The 18,531-nt window shown below is 32.8% G+C and overlaps 1 protein-coding gene and 1 pseudogene across 5 annotated transcripts in view; one reads left to right on the top strand and one right to left on the bottom strand.

Annotated features, from left to right (window-relative positions):
* Sos2 (SOS Ras/Rho guanine nucleotide exchange factor 2) overlaps nucleotides 1-18,531 on the top strand; it is a 95,821-nt gene that overhangs the window by 6,109 nt on the left and 71,181 nt on the right. For 4 of the 5 annotated variants that reach the window (XM_078050152.1, XM_078050150.1, XM_078050148.1 and 1 more), the window contains exons 2-3: nucleotides 14,661-14,786; nucleotides 17,961-18,092. In XM_078050152.1, coding sequence (XP_077906278.1) covers nucleotides 14,661-14,786; nucleotides 17,961-18,092 — 258 coding nt within the window. Of the gene's footprint in view, nucleotides 1-10,167; nucleotides 10,319-14,660; nucleotides 14,787-17,960; nucleotides 18,093-18,531 lie in introns of all 5 variants that reach the window. The other variant, XM_078050149.1, reaches the window with a different exon arrangement.
* Nucleotides 1,588-1,711, bottom strand: LOC120887095 (U2 spliceosomal RNA; annotated as a pseudogene).

The raw sequence follows: 18,531 nt of genomic DNA on the forward strand, positions 1-18,531 counted from the left end.
TCTACTCCACTGAACTTATTTATATATATATATAAATATATATATATAATTTTTTTTTCTTATCTCTTCCCTTACTGTGGGTTAGCTTCCACATACCAGAGTAAACATTTGATCTTTAGTATTTGGGGATTAGCTTATTTCACTTAACATAATAGTCTCCAGATTCATCCGTTTACCAGCAAATGTCATAAAGTCATTCATCTTTATGGCTAAGTAGTACTCCATTGTGTGTATTTGCTACTTTTCCTTTATCCATTCATCTCTTGACGGGCACCTAGGATGGCTTTATAGGATATTCTTTCTAGGTCTTCTATCTTGATTCCTTTTCATTTTTCTCATCCACATCATTTTGACCTCCCCAGGGCTTAGTTATAGACTTGTTTCTTTTTTTACACCCACTCTCTTGGATATAAAGAGAGCTTTATTATTTCACATATCATTTATACATATTTCCAAATTCCTTCTCCTTGCCTCTCACATAGTAGGCAAATACCACGGAGGTATATATCCTCAGACCCCTCTCCTAAGGTTTTTTTTTTTAATATTTATTTTTTAGTTTTAGATGGACACAATATCTTTATTTTTATTTGGGGCTGAGAATCTAACCCAGTGCCTCACGCATGCTAGGCGAGCGCACTAACTTGAGCCACATCCCCAGCCACCCCCCTAAGTTTTAACTTTCGTTTTTTTATTTTGATACTTCCATATAGATGTATGATGGTTATCTCAACCAATATTGAATTCTTCCTCTTCCTCCCAGAACTTGCTCCTTTTGTAGCAGTTCCCATATCAGTAAATGGCTACTCCATCCTTCCAATTGTTCCAGCTAAAAATCTTGTGTTATTTTTGAATATTTCTTTTTTTTAGGTTTCTATCTAATTCATGCCTTCAGTTTTATTTTTTAATTGATTTTATTATTTTTTAAATACACAACAACAGTGGAATGCATTACAATCCTTATTACACATATAGAGCACAATTTTTCATATCTCTGTATATAAAGTATATGAACGTCAATTTATGCCATTATACATGTACTTTTTTTGCATTACAATTCTTAATACACATATATACCACAGTTTTTCATATCTGTATATAAGGTGTGTTGACACCCAATTCAAGTCTTCATACATGTTCTTTGGATAATGATGACCATCACATTCCACCATCCTTGCTAATTCCCTTCCCCCTCCTTTTCCCTCCCACCCCTCTTCTCTATCTAGAATTAATTTAATCCTCCCATGCTGTCCCTCCCTACCCCACTATGAGTCACCCCCCTTATATCAGAGAAAATATTCAGCATTTTTTTGGGGGGGATTGGCTGACTTCATTTAGCACTATCTTCTCCAGCGCCATCCATTTACCTGCAAATGCCATGATTTTGTTCTTTTTTAATGCTGAGTAATATTCCATTGTGTATAAATGCCACATTTTTAAATCCCCTTCATCCATTGAAGGACATCTAGGTTGGCTCCACAGTTTAGCTATTGTGAATTGTGCTGCTGTAAACATTGATGTGGCTGTATCCCTGTAGTATCCTGTTTTTAAGTCCTTTGGGTATAGTCTGAGAAGAGGAATAGCTGGGTCAAATGGTGGTTCCATTCCCAGATTTCCAAGGAATCTCATTGTCCTTGGATAGAAGATGTATCAGATATTAAACTGATAAGAACAGATACTACACTTGATCTTAGCCAAAAGGCTAAGTGGATGAATCTTTTTTTTTTCATACCATGTATCTAATCTTTTCACAATTCTTTTAGCTCTACTTCCAACTCTAACTACATCTAGTCACCATTTCATACTTAATTCACCACCTAGAATCAGGTGATCATCACTGATCTCTTGGAGTTTTGAAATTGTCTCTTAATTGGTCTCTTGCTTCATTCAGTCTTAGCACAACAGAGATAAGTGAGATCATATCACTCTTTTGTTCAAAATTCTGTCAATGCTTCTCAGAATAAAAGTTTTTTGTTTTTATGGCCTGCTAGGTTCCCTGTAGTTAGTGATGCCCCCTCCTGCTTCTACCTTTTGAACTATTTAATACTGTCCCTTGTTTGCTCCACTCCTATTCCATACTGGTTTTCTTATGTCTATAACACATTGACACGTACTAGTCTCAGGACTTTCATGCTTGTTTTATCTTCCTGGAACACCTTTTCCTCAGGTGATTAGGCTGCTGGCCCTTTTATCTCCGTTAGGTCTTTATTGTCATCAGATATCATCTTCTTGGAGATGTCTTCCCCTATAGCCTCTCTAAAACTGATACATTCCCCTGCTTTTTGGATAATCCTACATAATCATGACATAACCCAGGCCGTAAACCTACATTTCCAGTATAAATGGTATACCCAGTTTCCAGAACAGAACTCAGACATCATTCCTTGTGTCTCATACTAGCCTTACATATCATTGAGTCTGCTTGAATCTTCCTTGTAAATTAGTTTTCTAACTTTTGCTGTGTATCCCCAAAAGAATTTTCAAAAACTTGTACTTTTTAATGTTTTTATTTACTGAGTACTTAATGACAAGGCACTAGGTTACCAGTAGATTGGGAATAAAAGTGTGGGGAGCAGATAGGAGGGAATGAAAAATGAGAAATTGTTCTATGGTTCCTGACTGATCTTAATGAGTGTATAATGCACAACTTTGGTTTCAGTTCTTGATTATATACCTTAATCAGAAAAATGTTACCTAAAAATATTATATTCTTTAACAGGTTTGTTGGGGGTGTAATTGACATATAGTAAGATGCATATATTTGAAGTGTACAGGTTGATAAGTTTTGATATTAGGTATACATCAGTGAAACCACAATAAAGATAATGAACACATTCTTTTACTCTCTGAATTTCTTTTGATTATTTGTACTTCTCTCTCTTTTCCCTTCCCACTGCCCATCCCCAAGCAATCACTGATCTGCTTTTTATCACTATTAATTGCATTTCTAGAGTTTTATCCTAGTGGAATCATACAGTATATACTCTTTTCTAAAAATCTGGCTTCTTTCAATATTATTATTATTATTATTATTATTATTATTATTATTATTGTACTGAGCATTGAACCCAGCAGTGCTTTACCTCTGAGCTACATCCTCATTTCTTAAGTTTTTTTATTATTTTTTATTTTGAAACAATGTATCATTAAGTTGCTGAGGCTAGCCTCAAATTTTTGATTGTCCTACCTCAGCCTCTTGAATTTCTGGATTATAATAGGCATATGCCACCACACCCAGTATCCTCATTATTTAAAAATTCTTCCATGTGTTTGCATATATGCATGTATCAGAAGTTGGTTTCTTTTTATTATTCAATAGTATTCTATTATATAGATATACTATGGTTTGTTTTTCCCTTCACCTATTGATATACTTTTGGGTTTTCAGATCTTGGCTATTACAAATAAAGCTGCTATGAACATTTGTGTGCAAGTTTTTGTCTAGACATGTATTTCATTTTCTCTTGGGTAATTACAAGGAGTAATTGGATTGATGGTATGTTTTAACTTTTTAAGAGACTATCAAACTATTTCCAAAGTTTGATTGTACATTTTTAAATTACTGTCAGCAATATTTAGCATTTCATTCTGCCAGCACTTGGTAATTTAATTTTAGCCATTCTAATAGTTCAGCAATGGTCTCTTGTGGTTTTAATTTGCATTTCCCTAATGACTAGTGATGTTGAACATTTTCACGTTCTTATTTACTATCCATGTTTCTTCTTTGGAGAAGTTTGTTTAGATTTTGTGCCCATGTTGCTTGTTTTGAGAATTTGTCTGATATAAGCCCTTTATCAGTCTATACTACAAAGATTTTTGTCTAGTCTATAGCTTGTTTTTTTTTCAGTATTTGGGATCGAACCCCAATATGCTCTTCTTCTGAACTATATTCCCAGACACACACACACACACACACACACACACACACACACACACACACACACACACAGTCTTACTAACTTGCTTCGGCTGTCCTGGAGCTTGTGATCCTCCAGCCTCACCCTCTTGAACAGCTGGGATTACTGGTGTGCATCACCATGCTGAGCTCTCATTCTCTTAATGAGGTCTTTTGAAGAGCAAATGTTCAGATTTTTATGAATTCCAATTTATCTGTTTGGAATATTTTTTTGGGGGGGGATTATGTCATATCCAAAAAGTCTTTGTCTAACCCAGGGTTACAAAAATTTTCTACCTGCTTATTTTCTTCTACAAGTTTTAGAGATCTAGGTTTACATTTAGATCTGTGATTCATTTGAATTGACTTTTACATGTAGTATGACAATTCCATATTTGGTAAGGGGTTTTTTTTTGCTTATGAATAGCTGGTTGTTCCATCAGATATTGAAAAGGCTGTCCTTTCTCCTTTGCTAAAGGTCTTCACACCTTTCATATATATATATATATATATATATATATATATATATATGAGTTTAATTCAGGACAGTCTGTTCTGTACTTTCTATCTTTGTGTGTATCTGGTCAGTACCACACAGTTTTGATTACTGTTGCTTTATAAAAATTCTTTTTTAAAAAAACATTTTTAAGCTGTAGATGGACACAACACCTCTATTTTAATTATTTATTTCAATGTGGAACTTAGGATCGAAGCTAGTGCTTCACACTTTAGGCAAGCACTCTACCAGTGAGTCACAACCCCAGCCCTGCTTTATAAAACTTCTTGACGTCAAGTAATGTTAATGCTCCAATTTTGTTCTTTTGTTTTCATTATTCTAGAATCTTTTTGTATTTCCATTAGAATTTTTAAATCAGCACATCAATTTCTACAAAAAAACTTTCTGGAATTTTGATTGGAATTGTATTGATTTAATAGATTCCTTCAGAGGAATTGACAGTGTTGAGTCTTCCAAATAAAAAATAAAGTCTCTCTCTTTATTTATTGAGGTCTTTAATTTCTATCAGCAGTATTATAGTTTTAGTGTATATCTTTGGAATGAAATTTATTTCTTCTTAAATTGAATTTTAACTTTTTTATAATGAAAAAAAAAGCTTTTTTTTTTTGCAATACTTAGGATTGAACCCCAAGATGATCTACCACAAAACTATATCCCCAGACACCCATATATATGTATATGTATGTATATACAAATATAGATATATACCACACATTTTATATATATATATATATACATACACACACACACACACACACACACACACACACATAATTAATGTTGGAGACATTTTGAACCTTGCAGGAATCTGCAATAGAATGAAGAATTTGCATAAACAAAAGTCAATCTGACAGTGTTACTAAAAGAATTTATTTCTATATTGTACCTGAAACTCAAATATTAGTTCATTGAACAAATGTACTAGGAAGACTTTTTATTTGATGGTAAATAGGGAAAACTGAAAAGTATGAATTAAGAAATAATATTTCTATAACTTTTCAAATATACTGTTTATCTGAGTAAAAATAATTTAAAGTTAAAATGGTCTGTGAATCTATTCATGTATTTATAGTTTTATGAGTATACTATTTACAGTGTATGTGTAAGCATATACCTCTGGCAATTTGAAAATATGTTGTAACTAAAATACAGGTCTGACCTGTTAATCTACTGCTAAAGACTAAAAATTATTTTAATTGCTCATTTTCTGGCTAGTCTTTTAGAAAAATTTGACAGATTAATTTGTTCTAATGTGATAATTTTATGTTTACTGTCTCTTAGGGTGCTGAGATAGTAAATATTGTGGAAATGTAAAGTATGGCTACCTTTCATTGTTATCTTGATATCTTATTAAGGTGTCTATGGGTGGGATTTTAACTTTGCATGTTGGTTATTGTGGATGCTTTCTTATTTGATATTAATTAAAGAAGTTTGACATAAGAAAGTTTGATCCTTATTATTAAAGTTGCTTTGCAAGTTATTTATCAAAACCACAATCACAGAAAAAAGTCCTTTCCTGTTAAACATTTTAATTCTTATATATAGTCATTTTCATGGAGTTGGGCCTGGTTTTTTAGTGAAGAATAAAAAAGTCTCTTTTATTCTATTAACCTAGAAGTGTATAATTTAGAAATATTAGGTTTCCTCTTGTCATATTAAAGAAGTACAGGGTGTAAGAGGAAATGGTTATTTTCCCCAATTCAAAACCTAAGAAACATATTATAAAGCTGACTTTTTAGATGTTGGTTCTATATATAATTTATAACTGCCTTACTTAAACTCTTCTTACTCAGATATCTTCAAAAAGTAGTCTCTCTCCCCTTTCATGTAATCTTCCTTTTTCCTACTCCTCACTTCATATTATTTTTCTTAATTGTCTTTGTATTTTATCAAAGTAAAAACATAACTAGCTTTCCGTCTGCTTTCTTGAGACAATCACTTTTAGCTCTTCTGAGTGTCTTGTTTTTGTATTCTGTCTTTTAAAGGAAGATAACATTTTTATATTGCTTTTTCTTGATTTTTCTGTTTTGGGCTTTATCTGTTGAATTCTTTTCATGAAAGAAAAGAATATTCTAGTGTGTTCTTTAATAAACATACACATTACCCACTCCATCCACACACCTTGCCAAACAAGCATACTTTCTGCCTCCCCTCCTCATGATCATATGTTAGTTTTGGTTTAATATTAAAAGCTTATGTTATTACGACCATTACTGCTATTTGTATTAAACCACTTCTTCTTTCCTTTTTGCTTTTTTTACTGGTGTTAATAATTATCTTGTTTTCTTATTTGTACGTTTTCTGTGTATCAATTCTCAAACTCAAACTCTGTACCAGTTTTCTAAATATTCTCAAGATTTTTAGTTCCATCAGGTGCTCTATCAATTTTGTTTTCTTGAGAGTTTCCCCCAGAGCCTTTGGACCTGAATCTGGACTGGTGACATTTCTATTTATTAAATAGTTCTCATTGTCTCGACCCCTTGCCCGCAAGGAAGACGCAACTCGGGAATCTTCTTTCAGCGGTTTATTCAGGCCCTTGATATTTCTTCTACTAATCCCTCGGATGCCCCTCCCAGCCTTAATATAGCATCTCAAGCCCCAATGCGAAGCTGCTACGTGGAACTTTTTCATAGGGTGCTGAAAAACCATGCGCCAACTCTCCCAAATAAGGAGTTTTTTGTCACATACCACAGCGGAGTCAGCGCCATCTTGTAATGGCGACCATAATCTGCATAAGCGGCAGAGGCGGCTCACCACATCTCATCCTATAATTTACCTTCATTTCATCCTAGGCATTCCTTTGATCTTTTTTCCATGTTGATTTCTTCTTTTCTTATATTCTGGATTTTTCTCTTTCATGATTTTTATACTCATTTTAGTATAATACAACCTACAGAGGCTTAATGAGAAAGACTATATGGGAGATAAAAATTTTTACCTTGTTATATCTACAAATATCTTTACATTACTATGACAGATGATTGATAATTTGTTGGAATCTTGAGTTCATTGTTGTTTAGTTTTTAGTATTACTATTAAAGTCAGGAACTAGCTCATATCTGCTGCTTGTATATAATCCACTCTTCCTCCCTCCCAATCTTGTAGGATATTCTCTGTCTCTGAAACTCTAACTGCATGTGTATGAGAGAGAGAGACAGAGAGAGAGAGAGAGAGAGAAAGAGAGAGAGATATTGGGGAGGGGAGAGGGAAGGAGGGAGGGAGGGAGGGGTGTGTACTGGGGATTGAATTCTGGAGCATATATCATTGAGCTATATCCCCAGTCCTTTAACTTGTGATCCTCCTATCTCTTCTGAGTAGCTGGTATTACAGGTGTGTGTGCTATGCCAGTACAGAATTCTGACATTTTAATTTTTTTCATTGAACTGTATACAAGATGGCTATAGGACTTATTTTTTTTTAAAGAGAGAGAGAGAGAATTTTTAATATTTATTTTTTAGTTTTCGGCGGGCACAACATCTTTGTTTGTATGTGGTGCTGAGGATCGAACCCGGGCCGCATGCATGCCAGGCGAGCACGCTACCGCTTGAGCCACATCCCCAGCCCGACTTATTTTATTGATAATTTCACCCCTTGATTTTCTCTTTGCCTGATGATTCTTTTTAAATCCTATTTATGATGAATTGGAACCCAATCAGAAAAATGCATAAAGGATAAATATACAATTTAAGGGACACCAGTTTATCATCCAGCACATTGTATTTTAGAAGACAGCACATTGTCAGCATTTATCTCATAATATCTCTGTAAAGGTAACCCACTTTTATGGTAGTTACTACTTTTCTTTATAATTTTCTCATCTAATAAGGTGTCCCTAAATACCATAGTTTAATTTTGTCTGATTTTGAACTTTGTGAATAGAATCCATCATGTGTGTTCTTTTTGTCTGGCTTCATTTTGTTAACATTATTGAAAATGTATCCATGTTTTTGTGCTTTTCATTAATACTGTTAATTTTTTTGCTGTATATATTCCATTGTATGGACATGCCACAACATATCTATTATACTCTAGTTGGATGTACATGTCTTTGGGTAAGCATGTGAGCTCATTTCTCTAGAATAGTGATATGTAATAGGAATATAATGTGAACCACATATATAAGAAACAGATGAAGTTGATTTCAATTATATATATATATATATATATATATGTGTGTGTGTGTATTTTTTTAGTTGTAGATGGACACAATGTCTTTATTTTTATATGGTGCTGAGGATCGAACCCAGTGCATCACTGTGCAAGGAAAGCGCTCTACCACTTAGCTATAGCCTCAGCCCCTCAATAATATATTTTATTTAGCCTAATAAATATATAATCATTTCAGCATGTAATAAATATAAAAATTAAGATATTTGACATTTTTATACTAAATATTTGAATTCTTGTATGTGTTTTATACTCTTTAGAGTCCATTTCAATTCAGTGGTGCTACATTATAGGTGTTCATTAGCCACATGTGACTAATGTCTACTACATTAGATGCATAATTCTAAAGAGTGTGTGTGTGTGTGTGTGTGTGTGTGTGTGTGTGTGTGTGTGTGTGTCAGTGTGTATATAGTTATGATGAGACACATTCTGAGAGATGGATTGTTAGGTGATGTTGTCCTTTTTTGATCATCGTGGAGTATACTTACACAAACCTAGATGATTAATCACTTACTGGTTAATCACTTACTGTGTCCTTTTAATGCATTCTCTGTTATAGTAAACTTAACATTTTTGGTTTTTAAGAGATGGGGTCCTGCTTAGGCTGGCACCAATCTCCTGGACTCAAGTAATCTTCTTGCCTCAGCAGTCCTTCTGCCTCAGCTCCCAAGTTGCTGGGACTACTAGTAGCTGTGCCACCACACCTGGCTATAAACTTTCTTTATAAGTAGCAAGAACGTACTCCAAAATAAAAATAAAAAGTAAAGGATAGTAAATATACAAATTAGTAACATAGTTGCTGATTATCATTGTCAAGTATTATGCACTTTTCAGAATTGTATGTGCTATACTTTGATATGACTGGCAGAATGGTAGGCTTGTTTACACCAACATCACCACAAACATATGAGTAGTGTCAATATAACAATGTTGACATCAGGACAGCTATAACCTCACTAGGTATTAAGAATTCTTCAGTTCCATTGTAAATTTTTTTTGGTGGTACTGAGGATTAAACCCAGGGGCTCTCTACCACCAAGCTACATGCCCAGACCATCATCATCATCATTATTATTATTATTATTATATTTTAAGACAGGGTCTTGCTAAGTTGCCTAGGCTGACCTCAAACTTTGAATCTTCCTACCTCAGACTCCCATTAGCTGGAATTAGAGCAGGTGCACCACTGTGTCTGGCTAGTTCCATTATAATCTTATGGAATCACTCTCTTATGTGTGATCTGTTGCTAACCAGAATGTCATGTGGCTCATGTCTGTATAATGGTGAAATTTTTGAAAGCAATTGATCCATTTAACACTCCAGTAGTGTATGAGAGTTCCTATTGCTCCACATAATCACCAATATTTGATATTAATAGACTTTTTAATTTTGCTGACTGGTGAGTGGGTAATAACTTTCAGTGTGGTTCAAGTTGCATTTCTTTGTTTACTAAAGAGCTAGAGTATCTTCATATGTATGTTGGCTATTTAAATTTCTTCTTTTGTGAAGTGCTCAGCGCTCTACCACTGAGTTATGGTCCCAGCCCTCATTTTAAGTATTTTTTGCCTTTACTTTTTTTTTTATTTTGCAGGGCAGGAAATCAAGCCTAGGGCCTTGCTCATGCTAGGCAATACTCCACTACTGAGCTATATCCCCTATCCATACCTGCATTTGTTTTCTACTGAGTTTGGTTTTCTCCCCCACTGGTGGTGCTGGGGATTGAACCCAGGGCCTTGTGCATGGTAAGCAAACACTCTTACAACTGATCTATGTCCCCAGCTCTCTATTTTTTTTTTTTTAATTGTAGATGGGTAAAACACTTTTATTTATTTATTTTTATATGGTGCTGAGGATGGAACCCAGTGCTTCACACTTGCTAGGCAAGCGCTGTGCCACTGAGCTACATAACACCAACCCCTCTATTGGGGTTTGGATAATTTTTTTCTTATTGAAGTTTTAGAAGTTCTTTATATATTCTGGATATGAATCATTTTGTTATATTTGTCACATACATCTCCACTTCCATAACTTACCTTTTTTCTTTCTTTAAGGTAGCTTTTGATGAGTTAAATATAGTTAAAGTGTGTTACCCCTTCCCTTTATGGTTAATAACTTATGTGTTCTATATAATAAGTCTTTTTCTATCCTAGGATCATGAAGACATCTGTTTACATTATCAGAACTTTATTAAATATGTATTTAATAGGTCTGAAATCCAGCAAGTATTGATTTTTATGTAAAATATGAAGTAGAGATTGAGTTTGGTTTTTTTCTATATAGGTGTCTTAATTGTTCATCCACTTGCCTTACTTCTCCACAGTCTACACTCTCCCATACTCTAGTAAATTGTCAGTTTTGTTTAAGTCAAGGGTCCATATACATATAATCTTGCTTCTGAAGACTCTCATCTGTTTCATTGATTTATTTCTCTATCCTTATGCCAATACCATTAATTGCTGCAGGTTTGTAGTAAAGAATAACAACTAGGGAACCAAATACTTTTGCTTCTTTAAGAGTATGTGACTGATTTTCTTAGTCTTTTGCATTTTCTATATTATTTTTGAAGTTATCTTGTCAATTTATTTTGAAATTATCTTGTCAATTTCAGAAAACAACCTTGGCTGGGAAATATAGCTCAGTTGGTAAAGTGCTTTCCTTGCATGAACAAGGCTCTGGGTTCCATCCCCAGCATCACAAACACACACACACACACACGTACACACACACAAAATCAACCTGCTGGATTTTAATTGTAATTTTGTTAACTTCATGTGGAGAATTAATATATTTACAATATTAAGTCCGATAATCACAAAGTTATTCTCTTTCATGTATTTAGATTTTCAGTTTCTCTTAATAGTATGATTTTCTCCCACAGGGTCATCTTCTTTTTGTAAGATTTAGTCCAAAGTACATGATATTTTTTATTCTATTATAAAAACAATTATTTGAAAATTTTATTTTCTAGCTTTGTTGCTGGTGCATAGAAATGAAAGTTTACTTTTTATGAATTCAGATAATTTATCTGTACAATAGGTTTGTCTTGCATGGTTGTATTAATCTGGAGTCTCTAGAGAAACTAAACTAATAATACACATACACACACACATACATATTTAGAAAGAGATTTACTACTATAAGAGAATTGGCTCATGCAATTATGGAGGCTGAGAAGAACAAAATCTGTATTTGGCAAGTTGGAGACCCAGTATACTATAGTTGTGGTCTGAGTCTAAAGGCCAGAAACCAGAAGAGCTGATATTATAAATTCCAGTGTGAGTCCTAATCCAAACACAGAAGACTGATATCTCATTTTGAATACAGTCAAGCAAGGAAATAATTCTTTATTACTTAGCCTTTTATTCTTTTAATATATAAGTCTTTAGTAGAATAGATGAGGCCACCCACATTGGAGAGGGCAATTTGCTTTACTAATTCTACCAATTTAAATGTTTATCTTATCTTAAATACCCTCAGATACTCAGAAATAATGTATAATCAAATATCTAGGTACTCCAAAATCAGCTATTACAAGGCACAATCAAATTATCTGAAAATTAGTTTCTTCCTTACCAATTCTTATACGTTTATTACTTCTTCTCACTTTATTGCACTAACCAGGATCTCCAGTACAATGTGAAATAGAAATAATGATAGCGTGTATCTTTGCCCTTTTCCTGTTCTCAAAATGAAGCTTTTTGTTGTTTTAGCATTAACTTTGATTTTATTTTACCTTTTTTTGGTTAGATATCCTTTGCCAAATTAAGGAGGTTCACTGAGAGATTTTATGATGGATGTTGAAAATTTTTTAGATACTTTGTCAACATCTATTTGAGAGGATCTTATTTTTCTCTTTTAATCATCTAAAGTATTCAGTTATATTACTTGATTTTCCAGCATTAAATTAGCTTTACCTTCCTGGGTTAAACCAAATGGATCATGTTGTATATAGTCTTTTAAAATATATATTATGGAATTTAGTTGGCTAATATTTTATTTAGCCTTTGGTTTCTGTGAAGAGTGAAAATGGCCTAAAATTTTCAATTTTCTTTTTGAGTTTTCATATCAAGGATAGTCTCATCATTAATTTAGAAATGTTAGTGTTTTTCTATTTTTCTGGTCAAGTTTGCTTAAGATTGTTGCATTTTTTCCTTAAATGTTTGATGATTTTTGTCAATGAAATCAAGTAGGCCCATATAATGAATTATAATATTGAATCCCAACAAATTTCAAAAATTTGAAATTATAAAAAGTGTATTATGACCACGATTATTCTAGAAATCAATAAAAAGATAACCTAAAAAATCCCATATATTCAGAAGTTAAGAAATTCACTTCTAGATTCCAGAGTATATTAGGAAAAAAAACATAATACTAATGTTATCATTTTTTTCCTAATATACTAACAGTTATTTTGAACTGAATGTTTACAAAAATATTTCATTTCAAAATCTATGGATTTTGGGGCTGGGGTTATGGCTCAGCAGTAAAGTGCTCACCTAGCACATGTAAGGCTCTGGGTTCAATCCTCAGCACCACATAAAAATAAATAGATAAGTAATGGTATTATGTCCAACTACAACTAAAAAAAAATAAATATTTTTTTAAAAATCTGTGGATTTTTGGCTAGGGTTGTGGCTCAGTGGTAGAGAGGTTGCCTCCCATGTGTGAGACACTGGATTAAATCCTCAGTACCACATAAAACTAAATAAATAAAATAAAGATATTGTATTAATCTACAAATAAAAATTTTTTTAAAGAAATCTGTGAATTTTAACAAAAGTAGCACTTTGAGAAAATGCTCATATTGAAGAAGGAAATTTGAACAGTAATGAGCTAAGTATTTATTTCAGAAAGTTAGCAAAAGAACAGAAAAAGCAAAAGAAATAATAAAGATGAAGCAAAAATAAATGAAACATAAAATAGCATCAACGAAGTCAAGAATTGATTCTTGAAAAGATTACTAAAATTGATTCAATTAATAAAAGTAATAAAACTCAGATACTAAACCAAGAAAAAGAATGAACATACAAATAAATAATATTAGCAATGACAGAAGGGACTTCATTATAGATCTTATAAGACTTCAGAATATAAGAGGCTGTAATGCTCTATTTTATGCTAATGTTTTTTGCAATGATTTTATTCAAGGGTAGACCACTCAGGAAATGGTAAAACCTAAATTATAAGCCATCCATTCATTGGTATTTATTGGTTTCATAGTGAATACATGATCCAGATGTGAGGAAGAATTTTATCCTGAATTTTGAGAATTTAGATGAAATAGTCAACTTCATGCTATTTTCTTTGTGGGATAGATTTAATTAATGATTCAATTTTTAAAAATAATTATGAGACTATTGAAGATTTCTGGGATTTTTTATTTGTTTATTTGTCAAGGGCACTGATATCCTTTTAATACCCTGCCATAAAAAGTTTAAAGCAGTACTTAAGTTCTGTTAGCAAGTATTTATAAGACACCTACTCTATTGTAGGCAATATTACTTACTGTATTTCTCATATCCAGTCAAACTGGATATTTTTAGGATAAAATTATTAAGGTTTAGCTTTAGTAAATTAAAAACAAAAAGGGTTCTACATAGTTAGGTGGTAAAATAAGCAACATATGCCATTATAAAAGTTCAGTAGCACCTACTTCATAAAGTATCTGTATAATTTGTATAGTAGTATGTTTTTTTCAGAGATACCTTTATTGCTGGGGTTCATGACCTAGCAGTTTTCTTAGTTGGCTTTAGGGTATCCATGATTCCTTTGAAATTGTAGAGACACATACACACACACACACACACACACACACATACACACGCTTTTTGGTTTGAGGGAGAAGAACACTCAATGGCCTTTTCACAGATTTTCAAAAGATCCAAAAAAGTATAAAGTAACACTGCTCTGTGAGTTAAGGAAAGTTTACATGGATCGATAAATAGTTTTTCATTTTGATTTATGTTTGTATTAGAGTAACCATCCTAGCAAAATATTAATTATATATAAGATTTGCTTAGTTTTTTTTAATTCATTTTGTATTATTTTACCAGTACTATAACTGAGAACTTTTATTTTAAGGTTCAGGAGCAAGTACATCCCAATCTATCAGCTAATGAAGAGTCTCTTTATTATATTGAAGAACTGATTTTTCAGCTGCTTAATAAATTATGCATGGCCCAACCAAGGACTGTTCAAGATGTTGAGGTAAAAATTATTTTGTTATTTCAAAGAGCCATGGAATTGCTGTACAAATTAAATTTTGTATGTGGATCTATATTATTCTAAATTATTAGTAATAAGCCATTGAAATTATATGTGATATATGTGGTGTGTTTTATTTTTGTAGGGATTGCACCCAGGGGTGCTTAACCACTGAGTCACATCACCAACCCTTTTTATTATTTGTTTTGAGATAGGGTCTCATTAAATCACTTGGGCCTTTCTAAGATGCTGAGGCTGGCTTTGAATTTGTAGTCCTCCTGCCTCAGCCTGCCAAGTTGCTAGGATTACAAAGTAGTTCATTGAGAAAGAAAAGTTTTTCATTAAAAAAATATTAAAACAATTGGATAAATTTATGAGAGGAAAACCTTGAAATCTGTCTCATACCACAGACAAAAATTAATTCAAAAGCAATTAGACATAGACATAAAAACTGAAAATTGTAAGGTTTCTAAAAGAAAATGCCAGAGAATATCATCTTAACTTGGGATTAGGCATACTTTTTTTTTTTTAATTGGGGATTGAACCTGGGGGTGCTCTACCACTGAGCTATATCCCCAGCCCTTTTTATTTTTTATTTTAAGACTGTGTATCACTAAGTTGCTAGGGTTCATAAGTTGCTAGGACTGGCCTCTAACTTGTGATCCTTCTGCATTATCCTGGAATTACAGACATGTATCATTACACTCAGAAGGGTTAGGCAAATATTTTTGGATAGGACTCAAAACACAGTAACTAAGAAAGAATAAAATTGATGGGACAGTAAAAAGGTACAAATCCCATATGAAGGGAAAATACTTGTAAAATGTATTACTGACAAAGGGCTTGAACCCAAAATAAGTTAAAAAACTTCTACAAATAAATAAGAAAAATATACCTTCTTCCCCAAATTGGCAAAAATCTTTAAAAGAAATTTCACGAAATAAAATATATTTAGTAGCTAGTAAGTACATGAAAAGGTACTAAAGCTCAGAAGTCATCTGGAAAATAGGAATTAAAATCACAATGAGAGGGCTGGGGTTGTGGCTCAGTAGCAGAGCGCTTGCCTTACACATGTGAGGCACTGGGTTCTATCTTCAGCACCACATAAATATAAATTAATAAAATAGATATTGTGTCCATGTATAACAAAATATTTTTAAAAAATAATTACAATGAGCTGGGGATGCAACTATGTGGTATAGCACTTGCTTAGCATGCATGAGGCTCAGGGTACAATCCCTAGTATGCAAAAATAAAACAAATCACAGTGAGATATTATTTCACATCAACCAAAATCTATAAAATTAAAGATTAATTATGCCACATGTTGGTGACAGTATAGAGCAGCTAGAACTCTTTATATTGCTTGTGGGAATATAAACTGGCATAAAACTTTTGACAATAGTTTAGCAGTTTCTAATAAAGTTATATATCTATTGCGTGACTCAGCAGTTCTCCAAATTTACCCTAGAGAAAGAAAATATATGTTCCTGAAGAGGTTTACATGTGAATGTCTAGGCAGTTTAATTCTTAATAGTGGTAAATTCATAAAATGAAATACTAATCAACAACTATTAACACGTGCTCTAACATAGCTGCAATTCACAGAGCGAAAAAAGCCAGAACCTAGAGTACATATATTGTAAGATTTCATTTTAAGAACTTTAGAAACAGGTAAAACATATGGTGGTAGAAATCAGGGTAGTGGTTGTCTAGGAAGGATGAAGATCAATTATAGAATGTTCTCTATGTTGATTTAGATGACGGTTACAAAAGCGTGAACATTTTCAAAACTCATCAAGTTGGGCAGGCATGGTAGCACACGCCTGTAATCCTAGTGGTTCGGGAGGCTGAGGCAGGAGGACCACAAGTTCAAGGCCAGCCTCGGCAATTTATGGAGGCGCTAACCAACTTAGTGAGACCTTGTCTCAAAATAAAAAATGAAAATAATTTTTAAAAAGGGATGGAAGGATGGCTCAGTGATAGAGCACTCTTGGGTTCAATCACCCATATAAAACAAAACAAACTCATCTAATTGTACACTTAAGATCTGTGCCATTTTCTGCATAAAAATATTATTTCAGTAGATAAATGTAAATTTTTGCTTATTGATTAAAAATACCTCTAAAAGAGTGTGTGTGCATTAGAGTTCAAATACTTGTTTTGCCTCAGTTTCATGGGAGTATTTTTAGAATTGTAGAAGTACTAGTACAGCTTTTAAAAATTGCTTTTGTACTATAAAATTTACATTATCTTTCTTTTGAAGATTGTTTTTATAATAAAGCAACAACTTGCAGCATTTAGGAAAATCTTAATTTGCAGTAATTAAGGTATTATTTTTTTCAGGAACCGTTGGAATTAAAACATTTATTTTTATACTTCTCCACTGAAAGATTTGAACTTTAAATAAATACAATGAAAGAATACTTTTCAGTAGCTAAATTTGCTAAAATATGAGAATATAATTTTAAAAGTAGGAAACTTTGCTAAATTGAAGTTTTACTCAGGTATCAGTAATTCTCATTATTTGTGTCAATCACTTGTTAAATTTAAAATTAGGTGAACCACAGAGGCTTGGATTATTTTTGCCAAAATCTGTATTTCCATGGTCATTCTGAGGTCCCACTCCCACATGATCTCATGATATCTGTTTTTATAAATTCTCTTTACTTAACATGATCACTGATAACTATTTCATGTTAATGTCCTATACATTATATCTTTTCCTTTTTCAAGTTCATCTTTTTTTTTTTTTTTTTACTTTTGTAGTACTATGCATACTATCTAGACCAGTGCTTTCTCACTGACCTACATTCCCAGCCTCCAGTTCATCTTAAATTATGTGAAAAAATCTTAATAGTCCTACTGGCCTTTTTTTTTTCTTTTTAATATTTTGTTTTAGTTGTAGTTGGACACAATACCTTTTTTATGTGGTGCTGAGGATTGAACCCAATGCCCCGCACGTACTAGGCGAGCGCTCTACTGCTGAGCCACAACCACAGCCCCCTATTGGCCTTTTTTAAACATAAAAATTTATTTAATATAGTAAACGGAACATATTATATCATACTGTTCCCTTTTTGCAGTAAATATAATGTTAAAGTTGACTTTTTTATGAGTTTTCTATTTGTGAACACTTCTCTTAATTCTGCAATGGTATTGCAACCATCTGAACAGGAACGAGTTCAAAAGACCTTTCCTCATCCAATTGACAAATGGGCTATTGCTGATGCACAATCTGCCATAGAGAAACGAAAACGAAGAAATCCTCTTTTACTACCTGTGGACAAAATTCATCCTTCATTGAAGGTAATAAGATTAAACATTTGGGGAATTCTTTTACAAATAATTATTTATAAATCATTGGTGTATTTATGTAGTATTAATGTAGCATGGTCTGTTAGTATATATGTGCACTTGCATGTGTATTGTACACATACATACATATGTGCATATTAGTATGTGTACAAAATAAAATAGGGGTTGCAAGTATATGTCAGTGGTAGAGCACATGCTTAATTATGTGAGGCCCTGTATTCAATATTCAGCACTGCCTGCCCCAAAAGAACAAAATAAAAATAAATGTGCTCTGATGAATTAGGATTGCTTTCAAATAATATTAAAAGTTATTAATTGTGAGAATGCATTGTGGCACTTTTCAAGGAATGCTACCCTGACTGGTTCTTATGTATTTGGCCATGATTCTTAAGCTTTTGTTGATTAGAAAAGTATATGTAATGTCAAAAGT

Source organism: Ictidomys tridecemlineatus, chromosome 5 (genome assembly GCF_052094955.1).
Source record: "Ictidomys tridecemlineatus isolate mIctTri1 chromosome 5, mIctTri1.hap1, whole genome shotgun sequence".
In the NCBI taxonomy this organism is placed as follows: Eukaryota; Metazoa; Chordata; class Mammalia; order Rodentia; family Sciuridae; genus Ictidomys; species Ictidomys tridecemlineatus.